At 35.8% G+C, this 22,110-nt stretch overlaps 1 protein-coding gene across 2 annotated transcripts in view; it reads left to right on the top strand.

Moving 5' to 3' along the window:
- CR1 (complement C3b/C4b receptor 1 (Knops blood group)) overlaps positions 1 to 22,110 on the top strand; it is a 105,217-nt gene that overhangs the window by 5,461 nt on the left and 77,646 nt on the right. For both annotated transcript variants that reach the window (XM_054563480.1, XM_054563479.1), the window contains exons 2-4: positions 2,787 to 2,966; positions 3,566 to 3,665; positions 16,442 to 16,527. In XM_054563480.1, the coding sequence (XP_054419455.1) occupies positions 2,787 to 2,966; positions 3,566 to 3,665; positions 16,442 to 16,527 (366 nt within the window). The remainder of the gene's footprint in view (positions 1 to 2,786; positions 2,967 to 3,565; positions 3,666 to 16,441; positions 16,528 to 22,110) is intronic.

Raw genomic sequence — 22,110 nt, 5'->3', positions numbered from 1 at the left:
TGAACTGCTAGCACGGCGTTCTTCTGAGATACATTCGGTTGCAGTAGGTTCTCCTTGATGACATCAGATCTTCGCAAAGCTGTGTTTTCAACAGTGGTTGTGATAAAGAAAAAGTACCAAATAAAGATGATATGGAATGGTAAATAAAGTGGCTGTTTACAATCTGATTCTAAGGTTTGAGAATTTGAGCAGTATGCAATAGCCCATTATAAAATTGTGGTGAAAACAAGGCTTACTAAGTTGTTTGGACCCAATTATCTAACAATGGGAACTGTTAGGTGTTTCTTTTTTGGCTAGGAATGACATGAGAAAATTACTGAGACCTTATCAGTGCCATGAACTGAGTGAATTTGGGAACATCTATCATAATGATTAAAAATAAAAACTATATGGTACATACTAAAGAAACAATATACATGTTCAGAGATAGAATGGATGAATACATAAGGCTGGAAAATATACCTTGCAAAAACAAACCAAAGAAACTGATTTTTTAAAAAAATGATTTTTTATTTTTTATGCTATTGCAGTTGTTCCCGCTTTTTCTTCCTTCCTGCACCTCCACCCAACCCTACCCTTTCCTGTCCCCCAAAGAATGCTGATATGGCAAATGAGGAATTGTAACAACTTCGGTCTTTAAATGATCATGAGTGTTTATTCTTAAAATGTTATTGATATATTGAGGAGTAAATCTAAAATCTTACTATTCTTTTCTAATTGTCCTACAAATAAAGTAGACAAAGTAGAATTGGAGGCAAAATTCATAACTAGACATAATATACCACAAAATATAATAAAAATAAAATAAGAAATGGGCAGATTTAGAAAAAGAAATAAGACAAATATACAATAAAATGGAATATTTTAACACAACTACTTTAGCATCTGGTACAATGAGCAGACCACCCCCCCTCCTAAATCAGTAAGTATCTAGGAGATTTGAGCAAATATGATTAACTGTTGATTTGGCCTCACTGATATACCCAGAACACTATACCCATTACCACACACTGTTTCTTTACAAATACGTATGATACATTACATCAGCTGACCAAATGCTGAGACATACAAGTGTCAATCAATTTCATAAGTCTATAATAAATGTACAGCTAAAAATTGCCTCAGCCCTGGCTGACATGGCTCAGTCGGTTGGGTGTCCGTCCCTCAAAGCAAAGAATTGCCGGTTTGATTGCCAGTCAGTGCACATGCTTGGGCTGCAGATCCAGTCCTTGGCTGGGGTGTGTGTGAGAGGCAACTGACTGATGTTTCTGTCTCACATCAGTGTTTCCGTCCCTCTCTTTCTCCATCCCTTCCACTCTCTGAAAATAAATAAATAAAATCTTTAAAATGCCTAAAATGTTTGTAAATTATGCAAAACATTGCTACATAAGCCATGGGTCAAGAAGAAATCACAGTGGCCATTTCCAAATATTTTGAACTGAAAAATGAAAATATGCAGTTGTACACTGGAAACCTATCCTCAGAATAAAATAATAATCTGAATGCTTATTTTAGAAATTATGAAAAGGTGAAAATGAAAACAAATTTAGTTACCAATTTAAGAAATTTATTTTTTAAAAGCTCAGCAAATAAACTCAAGGAAATATCAGTAAAGATAAAATAAAGATAACAGCAAATAGTTAAATCCAAAAGTTGATTATTTAAATCCTACTAAAATTAAATGATTGATCGGTCTCAATGTATCCTCCATTATTTGAATCAGTTAACAGAGTGTATAGGGAGAAATAGAAGATTAATCAAAACAGAAGAGAATATATTTCTGAAACTAATGTAAAATGATAGTTTTCCAGCAAGTATTTCTTCTTGATTACATGTTGTTTAACTCCAAGTGGTATTTTTATTATTTTAACTTAAACCTTTTAGATCTTAAGGGGAAGTAACTGAGTCTAATATTTAATTCAAGATATGCTTTTTAAAACATGTGCCCTCATAAAGTATAGCTTTGGCTTTAGTTGTTGAGCTTTGTCTACAAAGCATATGCTGAATTTTCTTGTGCTGAAGTAATTGACTTGGCAACATCTTTTAATGGTTGTGACTGCTACTGAAGGCCAGAGAAGAGGCTTATAGTCCCGCCAGTTCTGGGTAGTCTGCTGAGAGTGAAGATGGATGGTGAAATGCATTGAGGGCTTCTTATTACACAAGGAGATGGGATAGATGAAGCCAGAGCCCAGGACTTCCTGACTGACTAAAATATGAAGATATAAATTACTTTCCCCTTCAGTGAAAGAATAAATAGATTAGATATATAGATATAGATTAAATAGATAGATAGGTTATAGGTAGATAAGGATATGGATATAGGTATAGATATATCTTAATTGCCTTCAAAATAGTATGGACTTTTTAAAAAATCCTCACCCAAGGATATGTATATTGATTTGAGAAAGAGAGAGAGACAGAGGGACATCAACGTGAGAGAAAAACATCAATGGGTTACATCCCATATGTGCCCTGACCAGGGATTGAACCCACAACCTAGGCAAGTGTTCTACCTAGGGATGGAACTTAAAACCTTTTGGTGTATGGGAAGATGCTCCAACCAACCAAGCCACCCAGCCAGGGCCAGCATGGACTTTTTAAATGTGTAGACATTGATTGAAAAGGCTTATTTCTAAAGTTGCGGCTAAGGGAAGCAATCCTGTCACCATTATTTAAGCATTCATTTTCTTTTTTGATCACGTCTTTGAAGCATATTGGAGAAAAAAGATGAGGTGGAGTAGAAGTTCCTCTGCTGACTTTGATGTCACTGTGATCTTGCTCTTCAGGTCAATGTAAAGCCCCACCTTACCTCCAAACAGCCAAGCCTACAAGGCTGACTGATGAGGATGAGTTTCCCATCGGAACGTCTTTGCAGTATGAATGCCGCCCTGGTTACCAGAAGAGAACTTTCGTTATCACCTGCCTCAAAAATTCAGTCTGGTCAAAACCTGCTCTAAACTGTTCACGTAAGTAACTCTGGACTGAGAACTCCTCTGTATCAGTTAAACATTCATAAGGTCTATGCAATTGTTCAAATATTGGAACTAAGGCACCTATGACTTGATAAGTTCGCCTGAGTGGTAGATGTGAGAGTTATTCCTGTAGGTCATAGCTTCCTACTGCTTTGAGTTCCTGGAACCTTCATTACAAGTTCATTGCACAAGGGGCTATCATTATAAGGCACTATTGTGGGGGAAAAAAATCACTATTTATAAGGGATCTGCCATTTCACAACTGCAATTAATGGAAAGGAAAGTGCAGATAGGGCCAAAAGCCCAGATGCTGAGACCTTCCCACTGGTTGAGTCACAGAGTAAACAAAGAAAGTTTACATTTTTCTGGGAGGCACTGGTGGGGATGACCCAAAACTGGATGGGAGGTCTTTTTGAAAGTGGTGCTTAGTAGGTGGCTGATTTGGAGGTGGTCTTATAAAATTCCCCAATGTGGTAAAATCTGTGGAACTACAAATGTTCTTCAGTAAGCTACAGCTAGGTTGGGTCTTTATGTACAAAGAGAAGTTCAGGGTATTCTACACCCAATCCCCAAATTCTTTTTCTTTCCCATAGGTAAATCGTGTGGATCTCCTCCAGAACTCATAAATGGCAAAATGGAAATAACTGGAGGCACCCAGTTTGGATCAATTATTAATTATTCTTGTAATGAAGGGTGAGTTGGCAGTAGCATTTTTGGGGAGGGGGGTGATAGTTAAAAGTTTTGACAACAATCTCTAAACAATAGTATTAGATAGGAGAGTTAAACTACTTGTATGTTAAAAACATAGGAATAAAATTTCTAAGTGAAGATGGCAGCTTGAATCCAGACATTTAACTGCTTAAATGCTTAAATATTAATATTAAATTAAAATAAATGTTTTATTTATATATTAAATATTATATTTAATATATAAATGCTATATATTTAATATTAAATATTTTATATTTAATATTAAATATTATAAAATATTTAATATTTTAAATAAATATTAAATAAAATATTAAATAAACATTTTATTTAATATTTTTAAATATTAAATATTAAATAAAATATTTAATATTTTAATATATTTTAATATTAAAAATGCTTAAGCACTTAAAATGCTTAAACAGATATTTCAAAAATCAGAAAAATCTGTATCCATGCTAGAAAATTGAGGACACCTGTTGCACATCACATGAATGTACCTAAAACCAAGTGAAGCATTCATGATGTGGGGGGGACCAGCTCGCCAAAGAAGTAAATGGAGCAAACACTAGTTGACCCACAAATGTATTCTTACCTTAAAGCAACAGGAGCTGGAAATGTTGCATTGAAGCGGAAGTTGGATTAGGCTGATGGAGCAAATGTGGGGGACAAGCAAATCCTAATTTTATAGCACCTCTTCTGAAGTGCTCACAGTGCAAGGACTTGCTGGGAATATATTTTTGGCTTATCCTCAGGGGAGACAACCAATTTAGAAAAGAAGTAGGGAGACTACCTTATATCTTACCTTTTGCTTTGTTTTTTGCTTACTAACAATACATACAAAATAACATAAGTGAAAAATTAAATTGTAAAAATAAAATAAACTTCAGTGTATAAATAATCACCTTAAGAAATATTACTAACACATTTGAAACCTCCAGTGCGACCTTCCCAATTCTCATTTCTCTACCTCCAGAACCTCTCCTGAAGTAACCACCATTCTGAATTTTGTGTTTGGTAGCCCCTGGCATTTCTTTTAGATTTTCTCCCATGCATAATATTAATCAGTGTATTTTTTGTTTTATATAAATAGCACAATGTTATATGAACTTCTCTGCAACTTGCTTTTTATCTAACAGTTTCTTTCTGACACTCACCCATATGGATGTGGCTAATTCATTTTCGCTTTGGATGGTATTATCTTGTATGGATATAACACAACTTATTTACTTATTCTTGGTTGTTTGCTAGATATTGTATTCCTTCTACTGTGTTTTATTTTGGCTATTATGAGCATGCTAGATATAAACACACTTACACGTGTCTCTTAGCACACATAAGCAAGTTTCTCGAGGATAGTGGTTTTCAAGCTTATTTACCAAGATTGAACAACTAAGAAATGTATTTCTGCAGCACATTGTACTGGAGGTTTTAGCCAGGACAATTGGGTAAGAAAAAGAAATAAAAAAGACATCCAGATGAGAAGGGAGAATTAAAACAATCTCTGTTAACAATTAACATGCTTTGTTATCCAAAAGATTCAAGAAGGAGGACTTCTAGACTCCTTTTTTGAGGTTAGTATTATCTTAATCTCAAAACCAGGTAAAGACACAACAAAGAAAAGAAAATTCTAGGCCAGTATCTCTGGTGAACATAGATGTTAAAATCCTCAACAAAATATGGGCAATCCAGATCTAGCAATATATTAAATAAATCATACATCACAATTAAGTGGGATTTTTCCCAGGGATGCAAGGATGGTGTAACAGTTGCAAATCAAGATATGTAATACGTCACATGAACAAAGTGAAAGACAAAAATCACATGAGCGTATCAATAGGTGCTGAAAAAACATTTGATAAAACCCAGCACACATTTAGTGATAAAAACACTCAGCAAAGTGGGAATAGAGGGAGCATATCTCAACGTAATAAAGGCCATATATGAGAAACCTACAGCGAACGTCCTACTCAATGGGCAAAAACTAAAACTGTTTTCCCTAAAATCAGGAACCAGACAAGGGTGCCTACTTTTACCACTACCACTCAATATAATACTGGAAGTTCTAGCCACAGTAATTAGACAAGAAAAAGAAATAAAAGGCACCCAAACTGGAAAGGAGGAAGTAAAACTGTCATTGTTTGCAGATGACATGATACTGTACAAAGAAAACCCTATTGCTTCCACCAAAAAACTACTTGACCCAATAAGTGAATTCAGCAAAGTAGCAGGATATAAAGTCAATATTCAGAAATTGATGACATTCTTGTACATCAACAGTTAATTATCAGAAAGAAAAACTAAGAAAAAAAAATCCCCTTTAGTATAGCAACAAGTAAAAAAAGATACCTAGGAATAAATTTAACCAAGGAAGTAAAAGACCTGTACACAGAAAACTGTAGAGCACTGAAGAAAGAAATTGAGGAAGATACAAATAAATGGAAGTATATACCATGTTCATGGCCTGGAAAAATTAACATCATTAAAATGTCCATACTAGCAAAGCAATCTATAGATTCAACACAATTCTTATTAAGATACCAATGACATATTTCATAGATCAAGAACAAATATTCCAAAAATTTATATGGAAACAAAAAAGATCCTGAATAGCCTCAGCAACCCTGAGAAAGAAGAACAAAGTTGGAGGGATCACAATACTTGATATTAAACTATATTACAAGGCCACTGTAATCAAAACAGTCTGGTACTGGCATAAGAACAGACACATAGATCAATGGAAAGGAATAGAGAGCCCAGAAATAAACTCATGTCTCTATGGTCAATAAACATTTGATAAAGGAGGCATGAGCATACAATAGAGTAAAAACAGTCTCCTCAATAAATGGTGTTGGGAGAACTGGGCTGGTACATGCAGAAAAATGAAGCCAGACCACCAACTTCCACCATACACCAGAATAAACTCAATATGGATAAAAGACTTAAATACGAGTTGTAATACCATAAAAGTCCTAGTAGAAAATATAGGCAGCAAAATTTTAGACATCCCATGAATCAATATTTTTACCGATATTTTCCTATGGCAAGGGAAATAAAGGAAAAAAATAAACAAGTGGGACTACATCAAATTAAAAACTTTCTGCACAGCTAAAGAAACCATCATCAAAATGAAAAAGAAACCGAATGTATGGTAGAATGTATTTGCTAATGATACATCAGACAAGGGTTTAATCTCCAAAATACATGAAGAGTTCATATGACTCCACACCAGGAAAAAAAAACAACCCAATTAAAAAATGGGCAAAGGACCTGAATTGATACTTCTCCAAGGAGGACATACAGAAGGCACATAGACATTAAAATGAAGGTCAATATCACTAGCATCAGAGATGTGCAAATTAAACCACAATGAGGTTTCACTTCACACTTTCTAGAATGGCTATCAGTAACAAATCAACAAACAACAAGTGTTGGTGAGGATGTGGAGAAAAGGGAACCCGAGTGCACTATTGGTGGGAATACAGACTGGTACAGCCACTGTGGAAAACAGTATGGAACTTCCTCAAAATATTAAAAATGGAACTGTCTGATGACCTAGTGATTCCACTGCTGGGAGTATACCCTAAGAATCCTGAAACACCAATTCAGAAAAACTTATGCACCCCAATGTTCATAGCAATGTTATTTACAACAGCCGAGTGCCAGAAACAGCCTAAGTGCCCATCAGTAGAAGAGTGGATTAAAAAACTGTGGTATATTTACCCAATGGAATATTACATAGCAGGAGAATGAAGGAATTCCTACCTTTTGTGACTGCATGGACGGAACTGGAGACTATTATGCTAAATGGAATAAGATAGTTGGCAAAAGACAAATACCAAATTATCTCACTTATAACTGGAATTTAATGAACAAAATAAACTAACAAGAAAAGTACCAGAGTCATGGAAACATGAAACAGACTGGTAGCTGTGGGAGAGGAAAACTGGGGGTGGGGGTGGGGGTGGGGTGGGGTGGGATTGGTGGAAGGAAGAGGGGGGATTAAAGAACATGAATGAATGACCCATGGACAAGGGAGAGGGGGATTGACTGTGGGGCGGGGGTGGGGCTGGCTAGAGGGGGCGCCAAAGGGAAAGAAATTGCTACAACTGTAACAGAATAAACAATAAAAAATGAAAAAAAAAAAACAATGCACACACACAAAATGCTTTTTATGGAAAATCCTAAGAAATGCAAGCACACAGTAGAAAGCAAACAAACCAACAAAAAAAATTTTAAAAACCCAATACCTATTACAGCTAATAAATACATCAGCTTTTTTATTTTTGAATGGATACTTCTCCAAAGAAGAAAAACAAAAGACCGATCAACACAGAGAAGATACTCAGCATCATTTATCATTAAGGAAGTGCGAATCAAAAGCACAATGACATAACACTTCATGTCCACTAAGATGACTATAATCTAAAGGGCAATAAACTAGTGTTAGTAAGACTATGAAGAAATAAGAACCCCCATACATTGCTGGTGGGAATGTATAATGGTGCAGCTCTACTTTAGGAAATGGTTTAGCAGTTTCTTAAAAAGGTAAATATAGAGTTGGCATATTACTTAGTAGTTTCACTCCTAGGCATATGCTTACAGTAGCTGGAAACATGTCAGTTTCACAATGCTCTAATACTCTACTGGTGGTGCATAAATCATTTAAATTAAACACAAAAGTTAAAAGACAACAGCATTAAAACAACTACAGCTACAATAATTTGTTAATAAATACACAATAGAAAATATGTAAAGTATAACATCAATAGCATAATGTGTGGTGGAGAAGAGAGAATTTTCTTGTGTGTGGTTGAAGTTATGAGCTTAAAATAGACTTATGATAATAAGACATGTAATGTAAGCCTTGTGGTAACCACAAGGGAAAAACCTTTAGTAGGTACACAAAAGAGAAAGAGAAAGAAATCTGAGCATAGCTCTACAAAAAAATAATAACAAAACACAAAGATACCAAGAGAGGAAGAACAGAACAAAGAAATTACAAAACAGTCAGAAGAGAATAAACAAAAGGGCAATAGTAAGTTCATATCTATCAATAAGTACTTTAAATATAAGTGGATGAACTTATTCACAAAGAGACAAAGAATAGCCCAATAAATTTGTAAAGAAACAACAAAATATGACAAAATGCTGCCTACAAGACACTCACTTTAGCTTTAAGGATACAATATCCTGAAACTAACAGGATAAAAATATATTCTAAAAATATGCATTTTTGTATAAAATGGTAACTGAAAGAGGGTAGTGATGGCTAGCTATACTAATAGCAGATAAATTAGGCTTTCAGTAAAAATCTGTCTCATGAGTTGAAAAAGGTTTCTACATAACCACAAACAGTCAATTCATCAAGAGTGCATAACAGTAGTAATTACATATGCACCCAACATTGGCGCACCATACAATACAAAGCAACTATTAGCAGAACTGAAGTAAGAAATAGGCAGCAATACAATAATAGTAGGTCCATTTTCAATAAGGTATATCATCCAAACAGAAAATCAATAAGGAAATAGCAGCCTTGAATTACATTGTTAATCAAATGGACCTAACAGGCAATAAAGGACATCCAGTGCAACAGCAGCAGAGTGCACATTTTTCTCAGGCACATATGGAACATTCTCCAGAACAGATCATGTGTTGAAATACAAGATATCTTAACAAATTTAAGAATATTGAAATGATATTAAATGCCTTTCCAACCATAATGACATGAAATAAAATCAATAAGAACAGGAAAATTGGAAAATTCACAAATATGTAGAAATTAACACACTCCTGAACAATCAATGGGTCAGAAGAGAAATCAAAATGGAAAAAAAGGTATCGAGAAAAATGAGAGTGGAAACAACACATCAAAACTTATGAGAGTCAACAAAAGCAGTTCTAAAATGGAAATTTATGGTAATAAATGTCTGCATTAATAAAAAATAAAGATCTCAAATAAACAACTCAATTTTATACTTCAAGGAACTAGAAAAAAAGAATAAATTAAGCCCAAATTTAGCAGAAAGAAGAAAATAACAAAGGCCATAATAGAAATAAACAAAAGAGAGATTAGGAAAAAAGAGAAGAGATCAAAGAAACCAGAGTTGCTTTCTCAATAAAATTTTAAAAATAGCCATATTTTTACCTAAACTAACCAAGAAAGACAAAGAAAGAAGATTTAAATAAATGAAATTAGAAATGAAAGAAGAGACATGACAAGTATTACTACTGAATAGCAAAGGATTATGAGACTGACTACTATGAACAATTATAGACCAAAAGGATGGATAGCCTCGCAGAAATGGATAAAGCCCTAAAAAAGCATATAACCTAATAAGACTAAATCATGGAAAAAGAGAAGAGATGAACCGATTATAATGAATAAAAAAATTGAAGCAATGACCAATACCTCCAACAAAGAAAAGCCCAGACCTGGTGGCTTCATGAGTGAATTTTACCAAACATTTAAAGAAGAATTACTTACCAATCCTTCTCAAACTCTTCCACCAAATTGAGCATTCAGTGGAAGATTATGCAGCCATTAAAAAGAAGGAATTCCTGACATTTGGGAAAACACGGAAGAACCTAAGAAAGATTACACTTAATGAAATAAGCCAGACACAGGGAAACAAATACTGTATGACTTGTCTTGAATTTGGAGTCTAAAAGATTGGAACTCACAGAACCAGATAGTAGAGCAGAGCTGAGGGGGCCCAGGAAATGGGAAGATGTGAGTTAGAGGGTAAAACTTTCAAAACAGTTAATAAGTTCTGGGTAACTAATATTCAACCTGATGAACATAATTGTTGATATGGTATTGTATATTTGAAATTTGCTGAGAGAGTAAATATTATGTTGCCCCCTCCCACACACAAAACTGCAAACTGGTAATTATATGAGGTGCTGGCTGTGTTAATTAACTTGATTACAGTAATTATTTTACAATATACATGTATACTGAATCATCACATTGTATACCTTAAAACAACTTGTACACAAATGTTCATAGCAGTATCATTCAGTATAGCCAAAAAGTGGAAACAAACCAAATGTCTGTCAATTAATGGGTAAGTAAGACATGGTACTTCCACACAATGGAATACTATACAGACATTAAAAGGAATGGTACATGCTACAACATCGGTGTGAAAGAAGCCATACACAAAAGGTCACATTGTATAATTCTATGTATATAAATTGTTCAAAATAGGCACATATATAAAAAAGGGAAGTAGATGGTTATAAAAGGCTGGGGTGGGAAAAAAGGGAATGGGAGTCATTGCTAATGGGTATGGGTTTTATTTTGGGGTGACAAAAATGTTCTGAAGTCAGTGATGATAGTTGCATGACTTTATGAATATACTAGAAACCACTGAATTGTATACTTTAAAAAAATAGGTTTGATGGTATGTGAATTTTACCTCAATAAAAATTTTTAAATGTATCACAAGACAATACTTGCTACATGAAACATACTCCTGATTTTATTCTACTCTATTCCACACAATCTACTGTGTTGACACTATGTATTGATTTCTTGATGATCCGTGGCCAATTGTTTCTTGATGATTCATGGCCAATTGTAATTTTATACAAGTTTTGATTAGTATTACATTAAAATTCTATATTAATTTTCAGAAAATTTATAGTATGATAATAGAGCCTTCCAGACCAAGAACAATCCGTTTATTTATGTCTCCTTGCATGACTGTCAATAGAAGTTGATAATATTCTCCATAGAATTTTGGGATATTTTAAAAATACATTTATTCTTAAGTACTTAATATTTTTATGCTACTATAATATATTTTATTTTTTTTGTTGTTGTTACTGGTATATAGTAATGCAGTTGACTTTTAAATGTTGTTTTACCATACAGAAAACTTACTAAACTGTCTTTTGAGTTACTATATTTTTGCTATAAAATCATTTGGATTTTCTATAAATATAACCATGAATTCAAATAAGAACAATTTCATTTATTTCTTTTCAGTTCTTGCTCCTCTTATTCCTTTTTCTTGCCTTCTCATGCTGTTTGAAACCTCCACGAAGTTGACAGTGGGCAGTTTGTCTCACTCTCAGTCTCTAGGAGAAAGCTGCAATGATTCAACGTTAAATATGATGTTTGCAATAGGATTTTTCTAAGTATCATTTTTTAAAGTTCTAGTCCTAATTTGCTAAAATTTTTATTATGAATGCATTTTGACTTATATTAACTGTATTTTCTGCATCTTTAGATATGATATGACTTCTTTCCTTCAGTCTGTTACTATGGTAAATTACATTAACAGATTAAATATTATAACTGTGAGGAAACCAACTTGGTCTAAAAGTATAATAAATATTTTCTATATATTGCTAGATTTGTTTTATAATATTTTGTTTAAAATCTTTTTCTTTTATGCTTCTGAGTGTGATAGGCCTAGTGATTTTCACTTCTTATACTGTCCTTGTCTAGCTTTACAGTTACTTTATCCTTATAAAATGAGTGAAGCAAGTTCCTTCTCTAAAACAGGCTTGATCTATCAAGTCTTATTAGTAATTTTTCCCATTTCTATCTTGCATTTCTGTCTGTTTTTTGTGTTTGTTTGTTGATACTGCATTCTTGAGGCTATTTAGTTAGGTGCATACACATTTCCTATTTGCTTATCTTCCAAGAATATTGAAACTTTAACAGTATGTAGGGTTGCTATTTCTCTCAAGCAATGTTTTTTGCCTGTACATCAATTTTGTGTGTAGACTTAAAGTCTTTATATTTTTCATATAATCATACTGTTTTCATTATTTTCACACTTTTTGAATTTTTTTTACTTTTTTACCTTCTGTGTCATTGTATTAGGTGAGTCTATAGTGAACAACTTATTTAGATTTTTTAACCCAATCTGATCATCTCTGCCTTATAACTAAAGACTTATGTATTTATTTTTAATGTAAATACTAACATTTAGAATTAACGATTACCATCTTATTTTGTGTTTTATATTAGACTATTTTTACTCAATGCTTTCCATACTTTTTAACATATTTTGTGTTGATTAGGGTTCATATTCTTAGTCCATTATTTCCTTTACTAGTTTAGAAATTATAGCCTATGTTTATATTAGTTTAAAAGTTACCCTGGAAATCTTCTTCACTTGCATACCTTTAAAATTCTAAAGTTAATCAAAATATATTTATGTCCCCACCATACAGTACATAGACTTAAGAACACTTTAACAAATTTGAATTTGCAAATATATTCAAGAGTGCATTGACTCGATGAAACTATATTTATTTATACAATTGTGTGATAAATATGTATTGAATTCTTAACCTAGACTCAGAACTGTGGAGGGGATTGGGAATACACCAGTTAACCAAAGAAAGTTCGTCATTAATGAAGCTATATAATAGTGGGAGAAACAGACAATAAACAAATGCACGTTATAATATGAGAGTAATAACTGCTATGAAGAAAAATGTATAAGCTGAGGGAATAGAGTGCCACAGGGGGCATAGAGAAGTTGGTGAAGGTAACACTGAGACAGTAAAATTTGGAGATTTATACAAAGTGAGGGACTGAGCCATATGGGGAAATGGCATTTCTGACAAGGACAAAGCTTTGTTGGAGAAATGTTATTCAAGCTGGGAAGGTTTAGGAAGGGAGCCGGTATGACTATGGCAAGGTGAGTGAAAAGAAGAGTGAGTGGAAAGTGGTCTGAGGAACAGCCGGAGCTAGATAGCGGACAGTTATGCAGACCACAGGAAGGACTTGGGGCCTAGTCTGCATTTGTCAAGAGGTCATTGGAGGGTTTTGAGCTAAGGAGTGACATGACCTGATTTGTGATTTTCAAGACTCAGTTTAGCTGTCATGTGAAGAACCTGTTGTTGGAAGGCAAAGGAAATAGTGAAGCCAGTTAAGGGCTATTATTTTGTCCAGGTGAAAGATGCCTCTTGGCCCCGATGGGAATAATGGTTCTCATTTTGGCCTCTGCAAACACTTGGTGTCACAACTGAGAGCATGCTGCTGCCATCTAGTGGGTAGAGGTCAGGGATGTTGCTAAACATGTAACAGTGCACAGGATGTCCTCCTCACATCAAAAAATTGATGGCCCAAAATATTAACAGTATATACGTAGAGAAACCTTGAGCTAGAGTGAGAGAGGTGAGAAGTGATTGTATTCAAGATATATTACAGAAGTAGAGATGACAAAATTTCTGAATGGACCAGATATTGAGTTGAAATAAAAAGAGGAATATGAATGAGTCCCAGATTTTTTATTTGATCTGAAAGCACAAAAAGAGGAAATACCACGAATGGAACAGAAGCATTTTTTTCCTCACACACAACACTAAATACCATATGTATTTTAATGGACGTTACCTCAGTGTGATAAAAATTGTCAAATATAATTTCCAACTGAAATTATTATTAGTCACATATATATATAATGAAGATACATACATACATAATAAGATGGAAAAAAGTTATAAACCAGAATTGCTCTTAGGATGGACATTGTATCTTATGAAGTTGCAACTCCAAAGGGGCTGGTCTGTGCAAGACAAGAAGTTGCTTGTTACTGCAGTGCAGTAGGAATGGAAAGACAAGGAAGAGAATAAAATGCCTAATGGCATCCACTCCCTAGCGTAGCACCTCCCTAAAAGTGCCCCCAAATTAAACAAAAAATGCTTCGAGCAAGTGGATTTAGAGGAGAGACATATAGGAAGACAGGGCTTTGCTGCTGGATAAACTGGAGTAGGCAACCCTAAGACGACAGGGATAGACTCCAGAGGTGGAGGCAGAGAGAAGGGTGGGAAAGTAAGCCCAGGATGCACAGAAATCATGAAGCTGTCATCTCACACAGCTGTGAAGTATAGCACCTGGTCCAGTTTAGCTACACATATATGACTGTTGATATCCATGTTACATGTATATCTCTTTATAGAAAAGACTGAAAGAATTTAAGTCCTTGCCACCCCAAAATGGTTCACAGAATAACAAGGTCAGCATATTCTGGGAGCTTATTAGAAATATCGAATCTTCACATCTACTGAATCAGAACCAGTTTTCACATGATCTCCATGGTTATTTTTCACATGCAATGAAAACTCTTGTGAAGCACCGCTCTAACCTATTAATTATGCTAATTTATGCAATACAGCATTTGGGTAATTTTTTTCCCATTGGAATTTTCTGTACCTTTCTCATTTTTTCTACAATGGATATGTACTAACTTTTCTAATCAGCTTTTAAACAGTTAATACTAAAACTTTCAATTTCAGGACAAGATGGAAAGATTCACTTTTCCCCACTTCTCTCTGTAGACATAACTAAATACCCCGGAAATAGTTCAAATACAACTATTAAAAGTAACCCAAAATTTAGAAAGAGGTGAATTGGCTAGGGACCACAGAACTTAAAGAATGACACCATTGTGAGTTCCCTGATTCTGGGTGGGCTGACACATCTTATGCCCCACACCAGCTAGCAACGATGGGCTCTATTCTGCCTGCAGCAGCAGCATTAGCAGAGCTCAAATAACAAGACCTAAACTTCAAGACAGCAACAAGAGAGCCTCTTCTTTATGGCAAGAATGCCAGAAGGCCCAGTGTCTTCCTCACAGCAGCAGAGAATACCCCAGAGCCAGTGACTCTTGACCCTACACCCATAGCAGTGAGCCACCAACTTAGGACCAGAAGGTGAACCAAGCTTGGGGTCTTTTCATCTTCCAACTAGTGGGAGAAACCTGCCAGGCCCATGTCTCCTGCTCCTCCACCAAGCCACTAAAGACAGCCTAGATAGGTTCCTCCTTCCCGTTGGCTCCAACACAGATGAAGTGGGAAACTCTCCCTCACCAGGAAGCCAGAGGACAAGCCGGAGAGTTTATTCTCCATCCCGAGGGCTGAGCATCCTCCACTCCCCATCTGGTGACACCAGACAGCCCAGCAAAGCACCTTCACTCTCCCAGGCAGCTTCAGCAGGAGTCCACCAAGAACTCGCATGGAGCCAGAAGAATGAGCAGACCAGAATGGCATTACAAGGCTCAGAAGAATAAGTTGTCATTGGAACTAAAACCCACAAAAGGAGGCCAGAATCAACCCACTAACCTAAAGGACATCCACTGCTGTCACACTTTCCATTTGAGCTCCGATTGGCTCGTTTTGCTATTTGAATAAAGTTAGTGCAGCCATTATTTTTTAAATATATTTATATATATTTATAATGGTCTAGCTATACCAAGTAACACTTGGCTGTTATTTGACATTATTTATCGCAATTTGTAGTAATATCAAGTTTGTCCCTACTCTATACCGATTCTTATGAATTGTTCAGCCCAACATTCGTTCCATCACTATACAGAGTCTCTGTTGAAGTAAATATAAGTGTCATTTTTTCAAGTTTCATGGCACACTTTGAGGCATGCTAATTGAGAATTTCTGTCTTTAACATTTATAATATAAAATTAGTGTTCAATTGTTTTTGTTCTGCCTGGACTTCCTTTGTTTTTGCTTTGATGAATCTTATTTACCTTAGATTTATATAGAAATGTGACTTAAGGTAATGAAGAAAAGAGATCCTGTCCAGTTTACAAGGTATAAAAAAGAAACTTTAAGGGTCCAAATACAGTCATAAAAATTGAGAAATTGATAGCACTTTGACAAATGGAAATTGTCCTGAATTCTTCAAGATTGTGATTTTTTGTAGGTAGCAATCTGGACAGGGACATTACCGGTATACTTAGACTGTAATGTTCATTTTTCTTTGCTTCTAGATACCGACTCATTGGTGAATCCTCTACTGCATGCATCATCGTAGGCAATAGTGTCGCTTGGGATAATAAAGTACCCGTTTGTAAGAGTGAGTTGAAATATTCTTTGCTATTATCTTTACCAATAGACTCATAAGTTTCCACCTGGGTTTATAAAAATCTGAATTGGATTCCTTTTCTGCATCCTGTTCTTCAGATAGTTGAAGGCAGCTCTAGTGTCCTCAAAGTACTTGTGGGTTTCCCGGCAACTGTTTCATTGAGTTCTCCCTTATCTCGGATGTGCCTTTTCTGATGCTGGGACTTAAATGTATAAAAGCCTCTAAAATTTATTTTTACTTCAGTTAATATGGAGAAATGTTGGTTCTGTCACCCCCAGTATAATAATCATTCTGCTTAGCAAAGAAATTAAGATTTGTAAAGTGATGGTCTTAAAGGTTAGTGAAGCTGTGGAGGAATCAATACTCTCATATGGAGGGCTCAATAAACCCTTTTGAAGAGCACCATGTCCTATAAGCTTCGAAAGTGGACATATATATGAATTCTGGCCTATTTTTTTAGAAGTCCTACTTCAGAAATAAACACAGATTTTTATAGGGAGATCACTGTGAACCTTTCATTGCTGCATTCTTTACAATAGCAAAATTGTTACCCTAACCTAAATGTACTATGTGTTTCAAAATATACTTCAGAAATAGATACTGGAAGGAAAGAAACATGGTAATAATGACTATATAGAATTTCCTAAGACACATCAAATAAGCATACAGAATGAGAAGAAATGCATCTATATACTGGAATTTTATTCAGTCATAAAAGAAAAATATGGAGAAGCACCTAATGACATATAAAGATGTTTATCACGTATATTTTATGTGAAAAAAGACAGATGGCAAAACAGTTTGTATGGCAAGATCTCATTCTATTAAAGATAATATACCTGTACCTACTTCTATATTTTCATCTCTCTCTCTAATTCGGTAACCCTTTTTAATATCCAAACCTCAGTAAGTGGTTTTAAGCCTTGCTGGGGAAGGGTAGGGGAAAAGTTGCATAATCTTTTGGATGTGTAGCCGGGTGCCTCTTCAAGACGATCCAGTTGCCCATTTCTGCAAACTCCTGTGTGTCAGTAAATGGGTTTCAAGTCTGGGAACTGGCTGATGAATAACCACACTCGCTATTTTTTAAAATTTTTAATTTTTAAATCATGTTTATTCTATTACAGTTGTCTCAATTTTTCCCCCTTTGCCCTCCTCCACCCATCCCACCCACCCCCCTCTCCCACAGTCAGTTCCCACTCTGTTGTCCATGTCCACAGGTCATTCATACATGTTGTTTATTTAGTCCCTTCTCTTTCTTTCCACCATTGTCCTCCTTCCCCATCCCCACTGGTCACTTTCAGTCTGCTCCATGTTTCCATGACTGTGATTTATTTTGTTCGTTAGTTTATTTTGTTGAACAGTCTACTTATAGGTGAGATCATATGGTATTTGTCTTTCACCAACTGGCTTATTTCACTTAGCATAATATTCTCCAGTTCCATCCATGTGGTCTCAAAAGTGAGGAGTTCCTTTCTTTTGTCTTTTAAATGCAGATTTATTTTATTTATTTATTTTTTTAAAAGACAAAATCCATTATGAAGTATTAAAAAATTTAAATCCATTGTAAAGTCTCAGCAATTAAAATATGACACCAGCACAGAAATAATCAAGTAGATCAATAAAATAACATGAGCATTCTAGAAACAAATGTATATATCTGTCTAATAATGTAATACATGATTAAATTGATATTTCAAATCAATAGGGAAAGTAAGGCTTATTCAACAAATAAGGTGCATGAACCACTTTTATTTGAAATAAAACAAATATAGAGCTCTATTTCACACATTACACAAAATATAATCAGGCGAGTTAAAAATCAATATGTAAAATCTAAGGATTTTTTGGAGAAAATACAAAATAAGACTTTTCTTACCCTGAAGTAAAATATTCAAACCCAGAAGCTATAAAGTAAAACATTGACAATATGACTATATTAAACATTTAAGACTATATGGTAATATACATATAAAAAAAGTTAAATAGGAAAGTAGTTGCAACACATCTTAAAAAGGGTTAATAGTTTTTTGGGGGTTTTTTTAGAGCAAAAATTGTACAAACATTAAATCAAAAAATGGATAAAAAATACCAAAAAGTCATTTAAAGCTTTTTAAAAATAATATAAATAGGCAAGAAATATACAAAAACAGGTTTAGTTTCAACAAAAATAAAATAACAATTAAAATAACACATCATTGTCACAATCAGATTAATAAGTATTAAAATTATTAGTAATATCAAGTACTAGTGACTGTGAAAGGAACTGGGTATTCATATACTCTTTTTCTTCATCTTATTAAAGCAGTTCCTTTAGCATATTTTGCAATGTTGGTTTGGTGGAGGTGCATTCTTTTAGCCTTCTTTTGTCTGGGAAACTCCTTATTTTGCCTACATTTTAATCGAGAGCCTTGTTGGGTAGAGCAGTTTTGGTTGCAGGCCTTTGCTTTTCATTCCTTGGAATATTTCTTGCCATTCCTTTCTGGCTTGTAGTGTTTCTGTTGAGAAGTCAGCTGCTAGCTGTATCAGGGCTCCCTTGTATGTTACTACCTCTGTCTCCCTTGCTGCCTTTAGGATTCTCTTTGTCTTTGATATTTGCCATATTAATTATGATGTGTCTTGGAGTACGCCTCATTGGGTTCCTCTTGAATGAGACCCTCTGTGCTTCCTGGACTTGTGTGACTTTTTCTCTCCTCAAATTAGGGAAGTTTTCCCTCATTACTTTTTCCAACAGGCTCTCTACCCCTTCTTCCTCTTCTCCTTCTGGTGTCCTTATTTTACAGATATTATTACATTTCAGGTTGTTCTGCATTTCCCTAAATGCCTGTTCATTCTTTTTGAGTCTTTTTTCATTTTCTTGCTCTTTCTGGGAGCTTTTTTCTACCTTGTCCTCCATCTCACTGATTCCACCCTCTGCTTCATCTAGCCTACTTTTGATTCCTTGTACTGTGTTCTTCAATTCAGGAATTGTATTCGTCATTTCCTCCTGTCTCTTATTGACAGTTTCTATATCCTTTTTCGTGCTGATATAATTTGCAGTAGTTTCCCTGTCATTTTTTGTAATTCAGTGTGAGCTCACTGAGCTCATTGAGCTTCCTTAAAACCATTGTTTGGAACACAATATCTGATAGTTTACTTGCCTCTATTTCAATTAGGTCCCTTCCTAGGGATTCCTCCTTTCTCTTTGACTGGGATGGTGTTTCTTCATCTCCCCATTATTGTGAGACTCTCTCTTCTTTTTTGCTTCTGCTTCTTAAATTGATCTGCCTTGATTTCCTAACTTTATGGTGTGAACTTCTATGGTAGGAGACTGTTGTTTTTTCTTTCTAGATCTGCCTCTGATGATGTCAGATGGTGACCTCATCTGACCCTAGGCAGTCTGTTTGAGACCTCCAGGAATCTACTGTTTGTGGTTGTCTCCTTCAGCTGTTAATTTAGTCACTCTGCACTCAGCAGGCCAGCTTAGACACCACAGGATAGGGCAGAGTCCCCCCTGGGGGCAGGTTATTGTGTCCTCTCACACTGCTGCTACTCAGGGGAGTGGCCTGCCTGAGCCAGATGGCCTCTGCCATATGGGGAAGGCATCAGCACCAGGATCCCGCTGGCTACTCTCTCCGTTCTCTCCTCAAAGCATCCTCACCCAGTCTCTTCTCAGGTGTCTCTAGCCCACTCTGCCTCTGCCTTTGTCAAGCCCAGGGTAAGTGGCTTCACATAAATACTTATGCATTGGCCCTTTAAATGGCTCTTTGTGTCTCCAGCCGCCTGTCTCTGGCAGAGAGCAACCCTGCTGCTTTTCGCAGATGGCTGCTATCTGTGTACTATTTTTTGGGCTCTGGTGCTGTAGGCTGGAGATCCTTGCTTATGGTTTATACCCTGCTCTTCTTAGGGGGATCCAACTGACTGTTTCAATATCCTTCTGTTGCTGCTGCCCTTGGGCACCCCACCTGCCTTCTCTAGTCTCTATCACATTCCTTACCAGTTAGGTTGTGCTAAAGCTGATTCTTCTGTCTTTTCAAGGTTATAAGGCTCCTCTCTTGCTATTGTTCAGTTCTTTGTCCCAGGTAATTTCTCCACAATTTAGCTGTAATTCCAGATCGGTCCTGGGAGGAGGTCTCTGTGACCTTTACTCACTCCTCCGCCATCTTGATTCTCCCCTAACCACACTCTCTTTTACAATGTTTCAAGTCAGACTTCTGGTCACCAGGCCTAGACCTTTTTAGTTGTACAAACCAACACAAACCCTTTAGTCCACTATTCACCTACCTCACTTTTTGAGATTCCCTGATCAATTAACTGATGACAAAGGTCTCTGCAGATACATCATTCTGATTTCTATTTCAATTGTCTCTGGCAATGAAGTGCTGCCGAGGTTCTTTCCTCCCCTTTGAATTCAGGGACCTGGTTCAACAACATCAGTTCTCACAGTCATTCCTGGTCTACATAGAATAGCCACCTCAGAGTTCTTCAAAGATGCTGAAACTCCTATATGAATGTGTTTCTCGAAGTCTCAGGAGAATGGTCTCTCTTTCAACACATTTCCCCACCCCCTCCCCACCCAACCCTATGGACTTAGTTAAGGAGTGGGTGATCAGGTCTTACAAAATGAATCCACTCTAGCATTCTCAGTTCCCTAGGCCATAGTGGCAGCAGAGAGGTGAGTGCCTAGTGGGACTCAAGCCCAGAGCCAAGAGGGTTCTTGGTTTTGCACAGGAAGGAATTCAACACCCAAGTCAGACACATGAAAGCCTAAAGTGGAAAAGCAGGTTTTATTGAGTAGAGAGGACAAACAAGAAAAGCCACTCCATAGACAGAGTAGAGAACTCTCCTCATGAGGGAAGGAAGAGAGGCCCTGACTGTCTCTAAGGATTGAGCTTGTATCTGTTTGTAGTTTCTATGGAAAAATGGGGTTATGGGGAAATAGAGAATGGAAAAAGTATGGGAAAAGTTTATCCTTTACCGGGTATACTTTGTGGCCTTGTGTTCTCCCTTTATGGTGTGGGTAAATGATAAGGTACTAATCAGTCTTTGCAGGAATTTTCTTTGTCCAGAGGTTCCTCATGGTCTGCCTGCATCTCTGGTGGGCTGAGTTCCATGTCAGACAGCACAAAGCAGGCGGCTGATGTAACTTTCTCTGCCTTTAGTTACTTTGTATAGGTTTCATGCCCTTCTCCATATTAATAGGATTTATTCCTCTGAGGTATGTTAGTAAAGTTCTGGCCTTTCAACTTTAGTATAATGCACACTCAAACTAGCACATTGGAATGAAAATCTTAGTTCTTTTGATACATTTGAATTTCTCGTGAGTCATAATTTTGATTCTCTCCCCACCCAACTGCACCTCTAGCCCTGCCGGGACTTGATTCCGGTCAAAGGACTAGAAACGATGTGAAGTGGTAAATGTAGGTCCTGTGGAAGAGCATGAGTTTTTACTATTTGAGTTGCCATTATTAATAAGTGAAAATATACTATACCCAGTTAAATTTGAATTTCAGATAAGCAAAAAATATTTTTGCAATATAGATATGCACAATGTGATTCTATGATATACTTAAACTTAGAAATATGTTATTACTTTAC

This window comes from Pteronotus mesoamericanus, unplaced genomic scaffold, assembly GCF_021234165.1.
Source record: "Pteronotus mesoamericanus isolate MK-2021 breed Mesoamerican mustached bat unplaced genomic scaffold, CSHL_Meso_final scaffold_705, whole genome shotgun sequence".
Taxonomy (NCBI): domain Eukaryota; kingdom Metazoa; phylum Chordata; class Mammalia; order Chiroptera; family Mormoopidae; genus Pteronotus; species Pteronotus mesoamericanus.
The sequence above is the reverse complement of the archived record's forward strand: the minus strand, read 5'-3'. Positions and strand labels throughout refer to the sequence as shown.